Source organism: Strix aluco, chromosome 9 (assembly GCF_031877795.1).
Source record: "Strix aluco isolate bStrAlu1 chromosome 9, bStrAlu1.hap1, whole genome shotgun sequence".
Lineage (NCBI taxonomy): Eukaryota > Metazoa > Chordata > Aves > Strigiformes > Strigidae > Strix > Strix aluco.
This window is the reverse complement of record NC_133939.1, coordinates 2,346,324-2,363,165: the sequence shown is the minus strand read 5'-3', so window position 1 is coordinate 2,363,165 and position 16,842 is coordinate 2,346,324. Positions and strand designations below refer to the sequence as shown.

Genomic DNA, 16,842 nt, shown 5'->3' with positions numbered 1-16,842 from the left:
GAGCGAGCGTGTGTTGGGGGGCACACAGCCACGCACGGAGCGGGGCAGGCAGCAGCCAGCAGCTCGTGCTCTCCCGTGGACGCAGAGACGCTGCGGAGGCGAAACGGGAGACGGAGCGGAGGCCGAGCGAGCCAGGACGGACGGACAGAGTGAGACGCGAGAGCTGCGCCCTGCGGGTACCTCAACGGCCACACTGTGGTCAGTCATGGAGACGCTCGTGTTGCGGTACCAGCACACGTGCACGGTTGTGTTGGCACGGTGGTGGCTCTGCCTGTCCAAGGAGCTACGAGAAGAGTGTATGTCATCTTCGGACTCCTGTTCTAGAGAGACCTCATCAGAGGATCCTGGGGGAGGAGAATTCAGCAGTGGTTTAAGACAACTGTGCGATACAAGGAGTAAGAGAAGCAGGGATTCCTGAGAAAAACTGTTTTCTCTTGCAATGGTCCAGTTTTAAAATACATCAACTTGAATTGGTTACACAGCTCCTAAAGGCCACTCTGAGCAGATCACAGAATCACAGAATCGTCTCAGTTGGAAAAGACCTTGAAGATCCTCCAGTCCAACCATCAACCCAACATTGACAGTTCTCAACTCCACCAGATCCCTCAGCGCTGGGTCAACCCGACTCTTCAACCCCTCCAGGGATGGGGACTCCCCCCCTGCCCTGGGCAGCCCATTCCAACGCCCAACAACCCCTTCTGCAAAGAAATACTTCCTAAGAGCCAGTCTGACCCTGCCCTGGTGCAGCCTGAGGCCATCCCCTCTTGTCCTGGCGTTTATTACTTGGTTAAAGATCGTTTCATTACTCAGCTCTGGTAGCTGACTCAATACTGTGTAAAACAAACAAACAAAAAACCCCACACTTCATCCGCAGTCGATTCTTAGTGAGGAATAGGAAGAAGTGCTCCAAGAAGGGATACTACATGTTTCAGCACATCCATAACACCATCAGAGAACGCTGGACTCTAAAAGTTGGATCTCCAAAGACACCATACTTCTGGACAAGAAAACACACTACATGGTTAAACTGAGAAAAATCTATGTAAAATTAACAATTCTGCAACTGGAGCATCTCTGCTGCATTTAAAGCTACCAGGAACAAACAAAAGTACAATAACTCTCCATTACCATATGAATTATAAAAATACTCCATTTATGTTGTCAAATTCACAATAGGAAAAATGAAAAGGACGTGACAACTGATGCTGTTCAAAAGGGCAGGAAACACCACTTACTGTTGGAGCGATTGCATAGTGAGTTTTCCAGAAGCATGTCAGATTTCTCAGTAGATTTCTTGGCCATTTCAATTGCCACGTTTAGGTCTTCTATCCACTTCCTCATCTCCAGGCGGGTACTGCAAGACAAATGGTGCGAATGGAGAGCACCCAGCCTGGAGCCCTGACAGAGTGCTGGGTTGCTGAGGGAAGGCAGAAGTCACTGCCCAATACAAGGAGCAGACCCTTTCCATTAAATAATAAAAATGACATAATTCCTCCAAAGCATGAGCTTTCCAGACAGGAAGCTGACCTCATACAGCATTCACCTCTACTTTCATGCCTTGAAACAAGACTAAAATAGCTGTTAAAAACTTGGGATTTCACAGCAAAGAGAATTAAGAGAGAGCCAGAGAGCCACATAATATCCCCCTCTGGAGTGACTGGACTCAGAAGAGGAATTATGTGGTCTAGGCCATCGCTGTTCTTCATACAGAGAGCTTCATAGCTGGTGGGTTATTTCAAACATCAAATCATAATTTTCACTCCAAAAAGCATACCGGAAACAATTTTTTCGAAGGATAAAAGGAACATGAAAGGCAGCACATCTTTTAAAGGGGATATAGGATTTACCTTTCGTGTCAAGCAAGTAAAACACAAAGTGCAGGAAGATGATTTCTTTCACCCCACATAGTTTCCATTATGGGTTACACGGCTCACGCCATGATTACAGGGTAAGAGCTTTACAGCTCATATACGTGTATCTATCTATATCCATTGGTATACGACAGCGTAAGGTTTTCCTTTAGCCATGGCCACAGGGCATTTCTTTTTTATATCTGGCTACATTCCCTGTGTGCACAGTTGTTGTTTGAAGTGCTATATACAGTTACACGCTCCTGTGTTTGCTTCGGAAAGTCTATGGGACTGTTTTTTGGTAACCATCCCTTTTTTTTGAAAGCTTTTAATTTAGACTGAAAATTCCACACGTGGTCTAAGCCCAGCAGCATTTTTTTTTTTCCACAGGTAGGGTGAGGTAACATAAGAAAAACAACAACCTTTGAGCTATTTCTAAGTTATGACAAGGTAAAAATTATATTTAATTTTCCAAATTTAAGAACCTTTTTCAAGCACTTTTTGATTCGCAGCTGCTGAGAAATGGTTCAGCTTTAAAAATAATTGACATTTTGAGGTGTTAGGCTGGAATTAAAAACAGTTTTGCTTGCTGAATACATCTGCACACCAAAAGTATTGGCTCCTGTGCCACTACGTACCTGATTTATGAATGTTTGGTCATGGTTAATTTTCAAGAATATGTTATCAAGCAGTAAAGCAAGCCTATAAATTTAAGGTTGAGATTTAGTGCTCCCATCCTGCATTCTTAGCATACCTAACTCCAACTGCCTTTTAGGGGACCTGAGGAGGGACAAAACCTCCTAGAGTTGATCCTGAGAGAATAGGTGTAGTAGACATTCTAAGTTATTCCAGATATAAAGTAAAAAAAGACACCAAACTCAACGCACAGGGACAAGTTACACTGAAAAGGGATTGGTTTCCTCTCCAAGTCAGCCTTTAATTTTTCCTCTCCCTCCCCAGCTTCCTCCCTGAGATCCATGCAGGAACTCTGCCCTCCTTGCATCCATTTGCACATTCTGGATTTTAATTCTTTTCCGGGTCTCTAAAATATTTGTAAGTTTAGATTTTGTTTTGCCTCCTGCTTTACAGCTGTTGTTTAAAGGGTTGTCACCCTGGCAACCCAGCTAACTAGAAAACACTACAATGACAACGATATTGCTGCTGCTGTGTGTTTAACGACACACCGTTGGGTGAGATAAACCACTTCCCAAAACACAACGCTGATAAAGGAGTTGTGAAGTGTCCTGGTTCTGAAGTCATGCTTTCCAGAGGGCGCATGAAACACCCCCCATGGCTCTGCACCAAACAATTGTGTTCAACGTTGTGTTACTGCTGTAACTCTTTGGAGAAGGTATTTATCAAACCTACAGGCAGCTGAGGAAAATAAATGTTACCTTGCTGCCACCACTATGGTTTTTTGTGCTGAATAGATGGTGAAGCAGTGTGGGACGGCCCATTCGTTCTCACTCTCCTCCACCTGCAGAGAAAGAAAAGGTTTTCCTCATCACTACTTCAGGGACTGATAAACACTACAACTGTCCTCCTCGGCTGGCTAGGAATTTGAATCCAATATGATTACAACCCGGTTGCAGTAAGTGCAAAACAGCTACTATTTTATGAATACCACCTACTTTCAAGTCTATTTTGGCTATGAAAATCTATATTGTGCATTTCTACCGCCGCATCTCTAGTGGCACAGCACCATATCCAACAGGGCAAGAAAAGGAGGGCTCTGAGCAGGATTCAGCTTATTACTTACCGGTGGGTCGAGCACTATCAGCTGCAAATCAAACACAGACAGAACAGTCCCATTAGAATAGGGGGGTGGGAGGCAGGAGGACTGATTCTATGCCTAGGCAACGTGCACAGGGGAAAAACAATAGGACAAATCCCTACTTCCAGATGAGCCTCTCGCAGCAGTGTGAAACCCAACGGTGAAAAGGGTGTGCTCCGGCTGTTCTGCGAACGCGATGGAGGGAACAAGCCCACCACCTGCAGCCAAGGCTCTGTCTGACACACAGGCTGGAGCACACAAAGGTGGGGTCCACGGCCAGCAGCACCCACAGGCTGGGAGCAGCCTGGGGCTTTGGTCTTTGTGCCCCAAAGGAACGTCCCAACCTGCCTTAAGGCAAAGCCATTTCCTTAAGGCTGTGACGCAGCTTGAAGCCACTTACCAACATGCCATGCAGAGGAAGGTGGCCGTGAATTTTGAACTGATTTGTCCCCGTAACCCCTTTGCTTGTGTACAGTAACATATCTGAGAACTGAAAAAGGCAGGAAGAATACAATCAGTATTATGACGACAGGAGGTAGGGCCAAGTATTTTTGGACATCTTTTTAAAAATCTTTTGTTTTAAGGCCACTGTAGATGCGTTATTCTCAGTCAGTTTGGCCTACTTTCCTTAAAACCACTCTTTCATTTACTTACAAGAGGGGCAATTAATTCTAAAAATTCCATTAAAACTATGTGCCATTAATAAAACAAGCTGAACAGACAGTATTGTCACACTCTAAAAATCCCTCAGAGTGAGTTTTCAGTTACGATTGCTGATTTTCATCACAAGCACACGAAAACGCACTTTCATGACAACTTTATCGTGAAGACTTTACGTTTATGAAAACCAGAAGCAAGACCCACCAGAAAGAACATCCGCTGCTGTAAACCCTTCTTAGTGAGCTTGTACAAGCAACCTTCCCGGATAAACTCCTGCAGTGGAAAACAGAAATTTAGGCAAAGCTTGATCTTTCCCAAACACAGAGAATTTTAATGTTTGGGGGTTTTTATCATCCCAGAGTACACAGATGTTGATTGGTGCCCAGCCACGACTGCTAGCAGATTTGTTAAACACCAGATGACACCCTTCCTTCTGTTTTGCAACACGGATCAGCTCCTTGCTGCAGCCAGCATTTAAATCAATGAAGCAAGAGAAGGAAAAGGAGCAGAGTTCCTGCTAGACACCTGCAGTATTACACTTACATCCCACCGCAGCCATTGCCATAGCATCCCAAAAGCATACGCGATGCTTCTGTACTTATGCTCAGTACATCTATCAAAAACAAAGAAACAAAAAACCAAGCAGGAACTAAACAAACTCCTAGAAAAACCGATAGCAGTTCTGCCCAGTGACGTGGCTCTCGCCATCACTACGTTCTCCGTGCAGTCGCAGTCCACAGAGGTTGCATCAGACAGGCACGAGCAGACCTGGCAGTGGGTTTCCTATTGAGTATGTGACACAGAGCTTCCCACTCAAACACAGAGCACTGTATCCCAGTGTACCCAGTATCTGCTGTACTGGAAACACCAAACTGTAGCCAGAGTCTGAGCAGAAGGATTTTTGAGGACATCGCCAAGACCTCCATGGGACCGACTATGAAGACAACTGTACAAAGCCTTTACAGTCATTCCATGAAACTGAGAGGCAGTGATGGCAAATACACAGTTGAAAGGCACCTCCTTGACAATAAAAACAACAAAGGTTCTAAAAACTAAGCAAAGGTACTTACCCTACCGGGTGCCGTGAGATTATCTATACCAATCAAGTCATGCTGCAGCTCTGTCAGCTTCTGGAAATTCTCCAGGCGGATGAGACTGTGCTGCAGCCGAGACGTCATTTCTGTGACCTCCTTCAGTGCATCTGTAAGGAAAATGGCACCGAGGGGTCAGAACAGAGCAGACAAACCTAGGCCACTAATTTTATCCCTGGGAAACTGAGTCTGACATTTATAGCCAGGTTTAGAATAGGACAGAATAGTTCAGTTGGAAGGGACCTACAATGACCATCTAGTCCAACTGCCAACTTCTTAAAGCATGTTCTGTAGCCACCTAGGGGCAAAATGGGTACTAGTAGCAAGCAGCTTCACAGTGCTTCCTATACTGGAGATTATTGCATATCTCAGATTTCACACATATAAAAAGTATTTACCACGCAGTCAAAGTAAATTCAAAAATTAAAGCCAACTATTTCTGCCAAAAAATACTTTATAAATGAATGGAATTTACTATGCAAGCTTTTGACAATACAAAGAACTTATTTTTTGTCACATTTTTACTTATAAACGACAAAGAGTTCCTAAAAAAACTATTTTTTTTTATCCCTGCTAAAAAAAGGAGACAAGAAAAGGACTACTTTTCCAGCTTTGGTTGAAAGATTAAGATCCATCAAGATTACCATAAGAAAGACACTTTCTGGAATGCCAGAAGAAGCACTCATCCCATGCAAAGAGAACAGTCTACATCTAAGTTATCTTTTGCATTTTCCAAGCTAGCAGTCGAGGCAATTTTCTATCTATTGCAGAAAGCTTCGGAGCCCTGCACCAGAGCGTGGTAGGAGAGTTGGTAATGAAAAACTTAAAGAAAAACATAGTTAATTTAAAAATGTAAGCTAAACATTTTTTTTTCATTAAGCTGCCTCCTGCCAGTTTTCTGCTGTTCTACTTAGTATATTCTGATTTTTTCCCAGGATATTTCTATTACAGTATTCACTAAGCAGTAGTGTTCTCAGCAATCTAAATCAACGTTCCTGTGGATTTCAGAGCTGCATGTCAGAGTCAGAGAGGTCCTGAATGGAGCAGCAGCGTTTACATTGGATTTGCAGATGTAATGCTTGACTCCCCCGGGGTGGGGGCAAACTTGTGCATGTACATGGGAACGGGCTTCTGCCCTGCACGTGCGCAGCCGAGGGCTCACTCACTGCGGCAGTCTGCGAAGTCCCGGTGCTCTGCCGTGTAGTGCTTGCAAAGCCTCCCCAGGATCAACTTGTAGTGCATCAGCCTCTGGATTGGTTTGAGCAGAAACGTGTTGAGGGGCAGGTAGCAAACCTTCTGCAGCTCAAAGTCCTTATAAACCATTTCCAGCTTCTTTAGGCGCTTCGTTGCTTTCTCCAGTTCTGTCAGGACCTCGTCGTGCTTCTGCAGGTAACTGGTGAACTCCTGTTGAAGTGTACAAAAAATTGGATCGAAGGAAAAGAGACTTTAATGGATTTCACAGTGAATAAGAAAACACATCCATTCCCTGCTCTACTTTTGTCTCTGATCATGATATATAAGCAAAAAGTAGTATTAAAAATGAAAATATTTGCTTGGTTGTCCTCTGTTCACTATTTAGTGCAGTCATGCCTCCACGTGCCTCTAATGAGAGCAGCTGGTTAATACTTTGCCATTCTAAGACAATTCTTTTTGATTACTGACTTTTTTAGGACAGACATAAGTGAGCTGAGAGGGTTGTCTCGCCTAGATTTATCTATTAAACTGGCAGGCAGCTCCCTGTCGGGGTCAGAACAGCTGTCTGTGCAGCTACGCCTGTGCCTGCTCGGAGTATCAAACGCAGAGAGCACTTCTGTGCTCCCACTCAAACCACTCGTTTTAATGGAATAATTACCCCACTGCTACAGCACAAGTAACTGCCCATGAAGGCAATCTACTCCAAATAAAGGTAACTTCATTTGAGAAGAAACTACTCCGCAGTTAAAAAATATTTATATTTTGGAATTAAACAACCTTATGAAACAGCGTGGGCACAGGGGAGAGTTTGAGCTGTGCAAATAATGGTGAAGCTAATGAGATAATTTGTCTTCTGCTGAACAACCAATAAACAATCTTTTCTCAAGGTAAATGTAGGTGGTTAAATAAGCAACAGTGGTATAAAGCCTTGCTGTAAATATTTTTTTTTTTTTAATTTTTTTATCAACAGTAATTGTTTGCAAGTCCCTTCCAGTTTAATGGAAATACTAAAACTTGAACTCTCATCCTTGACAGAAGGAAAAAAATGACTCAACAATCCTGAGATTTCATTATTTTAATGGTTTATCTACCTTTAGGGTACGCATATTCCTGAGCATGACATCTCCAATGCGCTGATAATCTCCTTTCATGTGAGCATTGGTTTTCCCTTCCCTGAAACACACATAAGAAGATGAAGTAAGAAGGCACAGTGCATGGGAGACCAAGAAATTTCAGTTTCCTCCCTCCACCTTCCCCTGTACTTCGAGACATAATCTCTAAGAAAGGCTTCCTGGGTATCTGTGTATTTTGAGGACTGCTGTAGTAAATTTAAGGGAAGCAGCACTAACATTAATGCCTCCTCTATCCATTTTTAGCCACTTGACATTCCCATTTCACTGTTCGGGTTGAAAACTTGGTATAGTAAATATGGAAACTGCATAAAATAACAAACATAAAGCCATGCTTAGAAAACTGAGAAATGAATTTGTGTGAAAGTCTATTTGGGAGTTTAACCTCTCAGACTTCTGAATAAAGGTTGTAACATGATCCCACCTGAATTTATGAATTTATTTTTGTTCATGCTTTGTTTATATTCACCACCACCTTTTGAGTGGTAATTATATTCTAATATATTACATCTCAGGTCAGAGGAAAGTAATACAAAGGTTAAAACACTAAAAACATACTCTTTGAAATAAAGTGTGCTGCAAGAACTGAACTCTAATCTTAATTACAAAATAGCGTTTCCTAGATTTTCGCCTGGAGATACATTAACTGGAAGGTGTTGAAAAACACACACATCTTTTTGACCTTGTGTTCCTTCTCTTTTCTAAGGCTAGAGAGAGCAACACCAGGTTATATTAGCAGTTGGACTCAATGACCTTAAGGGTCTTTTCCAAGCTAAATGATTCCATGATTATGAAAACCTTGGTCTGGTGTACCACTGATACAGGATATTATGTACAAAGCAGTGCTTGAAAAATGGGCTTTGCAAAACGTATTTAGTATTTTTTAAAAAAACTATAATTTATTAAAAGACTTTCTCCTTGATTCTATTTATGCAGAAATACTGGTTCAAATACAGATGAAGTATAGTTTTTTCATGAGGACCCAGGAGAAGCTGGCCCCGCTCACTGCCCATCCGCTGCACGCCGGACGCTTACCAGAGCGATAGCCTTTGCTCAATCTCTTTCAGAAAGCCTCGATGAAACTCATAAAGTGGGTCTATATTAGAGAAGAGTAATGTCATCAGGCCCTCTGGCATAGCGTTCTCCTTGATGACTGCGCTGCGAAACCACTGCCGGAAAAATCACAAATCATGTTAAATTTTTCTATTTAAGAAATTAATCGGTAGCATAAAAATTTCTGCTCCTGCAGCGATGGGGAAGGAAAATGTGTGTGCACAGGGAAACAGCAGGACGAAAGGAGAATGTTTAGGGAAGACATAATCTGGGAAAAAATGAAAAGATGTCATTTTTCTCCTTGCCAAAGGTTACAAATATGAGATGGCTTCTTGGTTCTGGGCACAAGCATGTTCCTTAATGCAATGATGAGATGGTTGGTAACAGCTCTGAATTACAGTCAATTACCGAGTGGCTGCCCCAGCTGACGTTACACCACTGCTTTCACTTCAGCGCAGACACAACTGCTCTTTCACAACACTTGGAGCCCTGTGCAAGTTGTTCAGGAGCTGGAGACATCTTGCTGCGTGTCACATACTGCACTTTTTATCACTTTTGGTTCCCCGTTTTCTGGCAGGGATGTGACTATTACAAATCAAAATGGTATGGGATGTAGCTATTGGAGCTACCGACAGAAGTCCAGAGAAGATATCTGCTCTCCCACATGAGGACCTATGGAACAAGGAAGGTAATAGCTACATGGTTCATGGATTATGCTTTATCACAGGACTTTCTTCTTCTGTTACCTGGAAGAAATCCCAAGTTTTTCCCAATTAACAGTTATAAATCTGTTAAGAAAAAGAAAAGTGTGACAACACTTACGACTGTAATAACTTCCAGGTCCTTCAGATACGTCCGTTCTGTAGCAAGAATCTCCTTTGCTATGAAGTATGCCTTGTCAGTTGGACAGCACTGAAAGAACACACAGTAATCAATAAGTATTGAAATATAAATGCTCTATTTATTACTAAGCATGTTTGAGCATGAGCTCAGACCTTACATAGAGTGACCCTTGCTGTGTGCAAATGAAGCAGTTGATTACTAATAGGGTATCTCTGTGTCCAGTACCATATTCTCAAATACTGACTTTACTATAAAATACTATTCATATTTCAAGATTATTAAGAAATGTCACTTATATGAACTTCCATTTCAAAATCAAGGGAACACTTTACAAAAATATGGAAACAGTTATTCCTAGTTTCCTAGGTTTTAAACACTTCTCTAATCAAATGAAGTACAGCAGATTTGCAATACAGTCTTTTTTCAAAACTACTCTATTTCCCCTCGCAGCTTTTACTCAAATCCTTTGAAGATCATATTAATTAGTTAAGAAAACACAGAAATCAAACTACATCAGTTGTTGGCTGTGTGGTTGCTCCAGGGCTGCTATTTAGAGAAAAGAGAAGACAGAATGGACATGGAAGCACAAAGGAATGAAATGGTGAAAAGGGATGTTCTGCAGCTGCAACAAACCAAAATCAGAGTTAGCCTGAAAACATAATTAAAAATCACATAAGTAATATTAAGGAACTAATCACATTTCAAGCTAAGAGCCTGCTTTGTCTCTTTAGCTCACTATGCTGTGGTGCAGTTTTGTGCCAAATCCTCCCTTGGTGAGAACAAATGACAGCAAACCCATTTGAGTTACGTCAAAATTCGGCCTCCATCCCTGTCCCTTCTGAGGGTAACACAACTTTGGAAATTATCTCTCCCTTTTCCTTGTACATACCAAGTTAATAAAAAAATTCTCTTTTGAGAGATGCTTCGAGATGCCCTCCAGCACTGTCAGCACAGCTACTCAGTGCTTCTAAACCTTCATCTCAATATTGCTAACGGAGGAGATGTTCTCCTGGTTGCTCGGTAACGTATCTATTGAGTCCATCCGCACAGAATCCCTGGAGGTGTGCATCCCCAAACAATTAAATTTTGAGAAATCTGGTCTCTTTTTAAGTTATCTTATGCTAGTTACTGTCGTCCCACGCATCAGACCTCTCCCTAGAGGAACCAGAGGATATACTTCCACATACTTCTCTCCACAGCCACCATCTTAACTTTAATGTACCTGTCTCAGGTACATGGTGTCAGAGGAAGGTCCCACCTAATCTTGGCTTCAAGTATTTTTTTATTTTCACTTGGGCTATTTACCTGACTGTAGCCTCATAAACCCTCAAAATGCTGCTGAACTTCAGTGGGCATCTTTCTGAAACAGCCTCTTCCCAAAGGATACAACATCATTTTTCTGACTTCCCTGGAGACAGAGGTGACACAGCTCTTATCTCACTTCCCAGCTTCCTCCTGCAGCACTTCCCTGTCCTGAAACACCTTGTTTATAAACCAGTGGAACAACACACGCTAGTTTGACTATAACTTCATCAGTCTCTTACATGATACGAAAATTACTGCTGCCAGGTACGGTTTTTTGTGCGACACAGCTGTGCGTATGCTGCCTCCTGGGCTCTGCACAAGACACTATAGTGCACAATGCCCTTAAGGGACTAATTTCTATGGAAAAAATAGAGCTTTCCAAGGCAAATCAAAGCTGGGTTATGGAATCAAACACAGGCTGCAACAGGAGATCACAGGGAGCCGCATCTCTGTAGCCATGGCAGAGATGACCCTGCTGTGAGCTCTGCACAGCATCACTGAACACATGCGCATCCACTGGCTTCATCCCTCCCCTCAGTATCACCTCTCTCTGCTCAGGAGACTCCCCAGCAGCCTCCCAGCTCACCTGGACCTGCCACCATCTCATACCCACTTAAACAGCTACTTGAAGAGTTACCCTCAAGCAATGTATATCATCTAGTATATTCTTGAGAACTCTGGAAAGGACCCTGCCTGTCCCCAGTTCACACCTTGTGCTTTGATCCTCACTCAAGTGCTTTTTCCACAGCCTCAAGAATATTTTTCTGAATTGTTTCTTCCTTGAAAACTTACAGAGCATGAAGGCATGCAAAACCACACCACGTCCACCACCTCAGACTTTTCATAGCCTGCATGAATTATCTTTTTCATCCCCTTTGAGCACTTTGCAGGTTTTCACTTTATTCAACAGCTGGCTGCGTTCTAGCTTGAGGCACAGAAGCTGCCTTTCATTCCCCAAGCATCTTCTCTTCTCTTCTCCCTCCCCACTGCATCATAATCTTATGTTTACTCTCTGAAGTTCCTGCTGCTTCCCAAAGTGCTCCCTGCTGAAATTTAGTGCCCTCAATTTTCTTTCTCTTGGTCTTGCACCAGTTCTAACTGAATCCCCTGCGCTGAGTCCTGGCAGCAGCTGCTAGGCAGATCCTGTACCAGAAGCACCAAAAAGCAGTACAGCTGTCACAGTGCAACAGGGGCTCTGCCAAACACCTTCATTACTGGTCAAGCACTGCAAGAGGAAAGAAAATCAATTCACACCTGAAAAAAATAAACACAAGAACTCTCCAAGGAGGCAGTCTGCTTCCAAAGTCCAAAGAAAATGTTCCTACAACCACAGCAGGCATCAAGGCTAATACCCCCACTTGGAAAAACTAGTATTTCTCTGTATTATGTACACACAATCCCACCTGGAAGCCTTCAAACACTCACTAGATGCAGCTCATGTCAAGTGAAAAGCTCTACTTTGAACCTATAAAGGCCAAAGATAAAGGACTATGAGACTAAGAAAGACCTTCCTGTCTGCCTTGCACCTAGATCACAATGTCACAAAATTAGCAAGTCCAGAAATAAATAAATAGTAATTCCATGCACACAAAAATGCTTAACTTTTCACTTCAATGACCAGACTTCAGCAGTGTTAAAAATAACACTGGCTGGGGGAAACTCACCAAAAAAAAAAAAAAAAAAAAATCACACCAAAAAAGTCCAGCTTCTACACCCTTTTAAAGTAGGTTGCTACAACCAATCTCCAGCAGGAAAGGAGCAGGGAGAAATCTGTCAGCAAGATGAAAGACAACCACAGTGACTTTAGAAGAACAACGTAACAAGAAAACTCAGCTTTCTCAAGGTTTCAGTACAGCGACAGCAGCATCACAGCAGCATGGAGTGGAAAGCACACACTGCAGGAGTTGAAGAGTTTGCTGAAGAGTTTACATACAAATGCCCTGATTAACCAGGTGGAATTATACAGCAGCATCAGCACCCTTAAAATCAGCGCTCTGTTAATAGAGATATTGTAAGATTACATTTTTCTTGCATAATAAAGCTGTAAAACTGCTGTGAAATTTAACCAATTTAACAGTGGTTTCTGCCCAGGTTTGTTTCTCTTAAAATACTGTCTTTGAATGGACATCAAAGCCTTGTAAGACTCAGAAGCTGACCAAGCTTAAGACCGATTACAATAAAAAAGCTTTCCAGGATTCTCACTTTTATAAATGGGTTTCAGCCTGAATGACAATGCACGCTGCTGAAATATCAGACTTTGCAGAATGAGGCACAAAGGATTGGGCTTCAGCATTTAGAACAGATAATGCAGTCACTGCTCGTTATTTGCAGGCTATACTATGCCTGCTATAAGGATAAATGAGAGGAAGGAATTAAAAAAACACTATTGAAAACTAATGGTAGAGTGGTGTGTCAAAGCTATAAACTGTACCTTGAAAAGCCTAAATCAGATAAGGGAGGCTGAAAGCTGGGGGTAGGTGGGTGGACACAAACCAGCGCTTATTCATACCACAACCACACTGTGGGTGGTTCTCAACAGCATTGCACCATCAGACTTGGTGGTTTGGGGTCTCCAGGAGAAGAGCGCCTGCAGGACTGTCCTGCCAAGAGCTGCTTGCACCTCTCATGTTGCAGCACTTGGCCCCACGGAGCTGCACAGCAGATCTCAGAAAGGTCCGTTAGCATTCAGGAGCAATTACAGGAGAAGGGAGCTGTGGAAGCACTAAATCCAGTGTGGCACCTTTGCTCGTGGTGAGATTTCTGAATGTTCCCTGAGCAGCTGAGAGTCAGCACATACAGTGCAGAGATCTCTGGATCATCAACTGAAACAAGAGTGAGCAAGCTTGCACCTGCTGGCACCAACAAGTACCCAAAGACATGGTGAAGACAGCAAACAGGATAGGCCTGTGACCTTCTTGTCTGAGGATCCTGACAGAGGTAAGACAACCAGAACATTGGATGGGGCGAGCAGAACACCAGGAGCAAAGAGCACACAAGGTGGTTTCTTTGAGGCTGTGCAGAAAACTATAGACTACAGTGTGGCCACTGACTCCCTAAGGAACTGAGTTTGGATGATAGAGCCTCCCTTGCACTGTAATGAAAGGTCCTGGATCCTTCTCAAGTACCAAAGAGTCAACGAACCCGGTTGCACTCTTTCTCCTTCTGCAAGCAGACAAGGCAAGGCAAGGGGAGCAAAGCAGCTTGCAGAACAACGGTCACAGAAGTCTGCTGTTAGGTGGACTTCTCCATTTTACCAGGAGAAACGCAGTGTTCAGTTTGTCAGATACTACATACCATGTCCCTACAAAGGCAAAGTCTGGGAATTTGTTATCCACATCTGAAAAGCAGTCAAAGAATGCACATGTCAACATATGTACACGTACACACTCATATATTTTTCCTGAGTGCATCTAAATGTTTGGAGTCATTGCTTAAGAAAGAGGACTAGCTGGCTGGACTAGAAGATTTCAAGACGTCCCGTCCAACCTCAATGATTCCGTGGCTGCACATTCTTGTTATTAATAGCAACCACCGTGAAAGCCTGATAACATGGTGCAGCGCGGATAAAAAAGAAAATCTGAATCACACACTGACATCTGGCCATCTCTGTATTTTGAAAAACTGTGGAGGCACATGAGGCACTCCTTACCAAAGCACAGGATCAGATGTCAGTATGAAGCAGTACATAAGCCTTGCTGGACGGAGCAGAGGAGGCGTGCTGCACTGAGTACGTAAGACACTGGAGAAGTTTCTGGAAGAGCTTGGTCAGAATTTGTGGATTACCACCACTTACCTCACCTTTCAGAAAGGCTCTGCAGTGTTCGAGTGCACAAGAGGATATGGATATAGCTGATGCACTGGGGCAGAGAGGCCTTCCTTGGTGGTGCTGAAGCACAGAGTGAGGAGCTGAAGCTCATGTCTCAAGGACTGAAGGGGCCTCCAGAACAAGAACATTTTATAATTAGGATTACCCGAGAAAGCAAGGGTGAATCCTGAGCTCTACAGGGGGATGAGGAAAACCCCACATCATGTTGGGGAGTTCCAGTTAAAGCAACCAGTGCTTACAGGTGGAAAGAAAGGGAAGGAGACTAGGCTAAGGATACCTAGACACAAGCACATCTTGAAGGCCCAAAGTTGTTCCTGTTCTAAGACTTGTTGCACCCACAAAAGTCAGGGGCATTTTTACCCCCCTCTTTTCAGAAAGCAAGCCTCAAGCTTCCTCAAGGCCAGAGCACTATCCACCTCTCACCAGACAGAAGAGTCAGCCATGGAGAGGACAGCTCCAATGACACTGCCAGCTCTGCTGAACAAGCCTGTGACTGACTGGGTGTAAAAAGGATTCACTGTGATGCCTGCTGCTGAGAAAGCTGAAGGTGAGCTCAAGTCCTCTAGAGCCCGAGAGGAACACCTCAGGAGCACTCTAAATGTCCTGTTACCAGGAAGAATTGCTTGGAGGACCAATGAACGGTGAGATTGACCAGTGAGATGGTGGTAAGACTGTGTGGGAAGTAAGGAACCTAGGAAGAACACACCTTATATACTAACAAATGTAAACTCTGTGTTATTCTCTATTCTGGTAACCAAAATTATTTTCTAATGCATTTTTGTTAATGACACACAGCACTTGGCACAGACAGCACAGTTCAGTGAGCTGACATGGGTTAAACATGACAGCATTCAGCAAAGACAAGGCCAGGTTCAGTGACACCATGTGGCAGTTTTTTATTGCTGAATGAGCCAAACGCAACTCATTTTCAGAACTGACAGCCACCTCCCCCACCAGCCTTGCAGTGTACCGTCCTGGTGAGAATCACCTTGAACAATTCACCTGCTCTGGAGTGTCCTTTCAATAGTCTCAGCACCTAGACATGGGTTTTTTACATCCTAATATAATAGTTACACAGCCCAAAAAGTGCCAAGTGCACTGCTACTGTTTTACATCAAATATTGTTTCTCCCAAACAGCTCATCTCAGGAAGCCATGTCTTTTAGAATATCTCAAGTTGGAAAGGACCCGTAAGGATCATCTAGTCCAACTCCCTGCTCCTTGCAGAACTACCTAAAACTAAACCACATGTCTAAGAGCGTTGTCCAGACGCTCCTTGAACTCTTACAGGCTTAGTGCCATGACCACTTCCCTGGGGAGCCTGTTCCAGGGACCGACCACCCTCTCAGTGAAGCACCTTTTCCTAATGTCCAATCTGAACTCTGGTTTCCATTCTGGGCTATAAATGGCAGATTTTGAGCACAGTTCCCTGCCACGCTGGGGCCCTCAGCAGCTGTTCCTGCTAAAACAGTGGGAGGTGGTCCCAGCAGCAGATGCCAAGACCCTCCCTGTGCCAAGAGGGCAGCAGGGACTCCTGTCACAACAGCGAGATACACAGACTCGACCAAACCTTCAGCACTGGAGTTAACATTAACCACCAAACACATCTGTTCTACTACAAAACATAATGCAATCAACTTTCGGGGACCAGCAAGCACAGCTCCTCACACGAAACCATCGCTTTTCTCGTGACGTGAATTCCCAGTCGCGTCATTATCTTACCTTACGTTTCATTTCGTCATCCTCTTCTATCCTGGCACCGCCAGCATCGCTGAGGACAGGACTCAGAAGAGGAGATGAACCCTGGCTGGCTGCATTCAAGTTCACCTGAAATGCTGGGTTCAAGCCCAGGGGACTCTTCAGCATGAGGGAAGAGAGCTGAGGATGGTCCACCGGGCGGCCTGGGTGGGAAGAGAACGAGAAGATGGAGCGGAAAAGGAGAGGAAATGGTTTCAAAGATAGTGCATCTAAAACTATTACCCACTGTTACTGTAAACCATAATTGCAATCCTGTATTATTTAAGAAAAAGCAAAAGAAAAAAAAAAGAAAAAAAGGCATATACATCCAAAAGTTTAAGTGAGTATCTCAAAGCAAACCGAGTGTTCCCTGCAACCCA

The 16,842-nt window shown here is 43.5% G+C and overlaps 1 protein-coding gene across 5 annotated transcripts in view; it reads right to left on the bottom strand.

Annotated features, from left to right (window-relative positions):
* Positions 1-16,842, bottom strand: part of FARP2 (FERM, ARH/RhoGEF and pleckstrin domain protein 2) — an 82,291-nt gene that overhangs the window by 6,024 nt on the left and 59,425 nt on the right. For 2 of the 5 annotated variants that reach the window (XM_074833335.1, XM_074833337.1), the window contains exons 14-24: positions 16,448-16,626; positions 9,575-9,664; positions 8,735-8,868; positions 7,661-7,742; positions 6,542-6,779; positions 5,355-5,485; positions 4,489-4,557; positions 4,025-4,114; positions 3,610-3,630; positions 3,245-3,327; positions 1,236-1,354 (exon numbers count right to left, since the gene is read on the bottom strand). In XM_074833335.1, coding sequence (XP_074689436.1) covers positions 1,236-1,354; positions 3,245-3,327; positions 3,610-3,630; positions 4,025-4,114; positions 4,489-4,557; positions 5,355-5,485; positions 6,542-6,779; positions 7,661-7,742; positions 8,735-8,868; positions 9,575-9,664; positions 16,448-16,626 — 1,236 coding nt within the window. Of the gene's footprint in view, positions 1-118; positions 1,355-3,244; positions 3,328-3,609; positions 3,631-4,024; positions 4,115-4,488; positions 4,558-5,354; positions 5,486-6,541; positions 6,780-7,660; positions 7,743-8,734; positions 8,869-9,574; positions 9,665-16,447; positions 16,627-16,842 lie in introns of those variants that run through there. The other 3 variants (XM_074833333.1, XM_074833334.1, XM_074833338.1) reach the window with 3 other exon arrangements.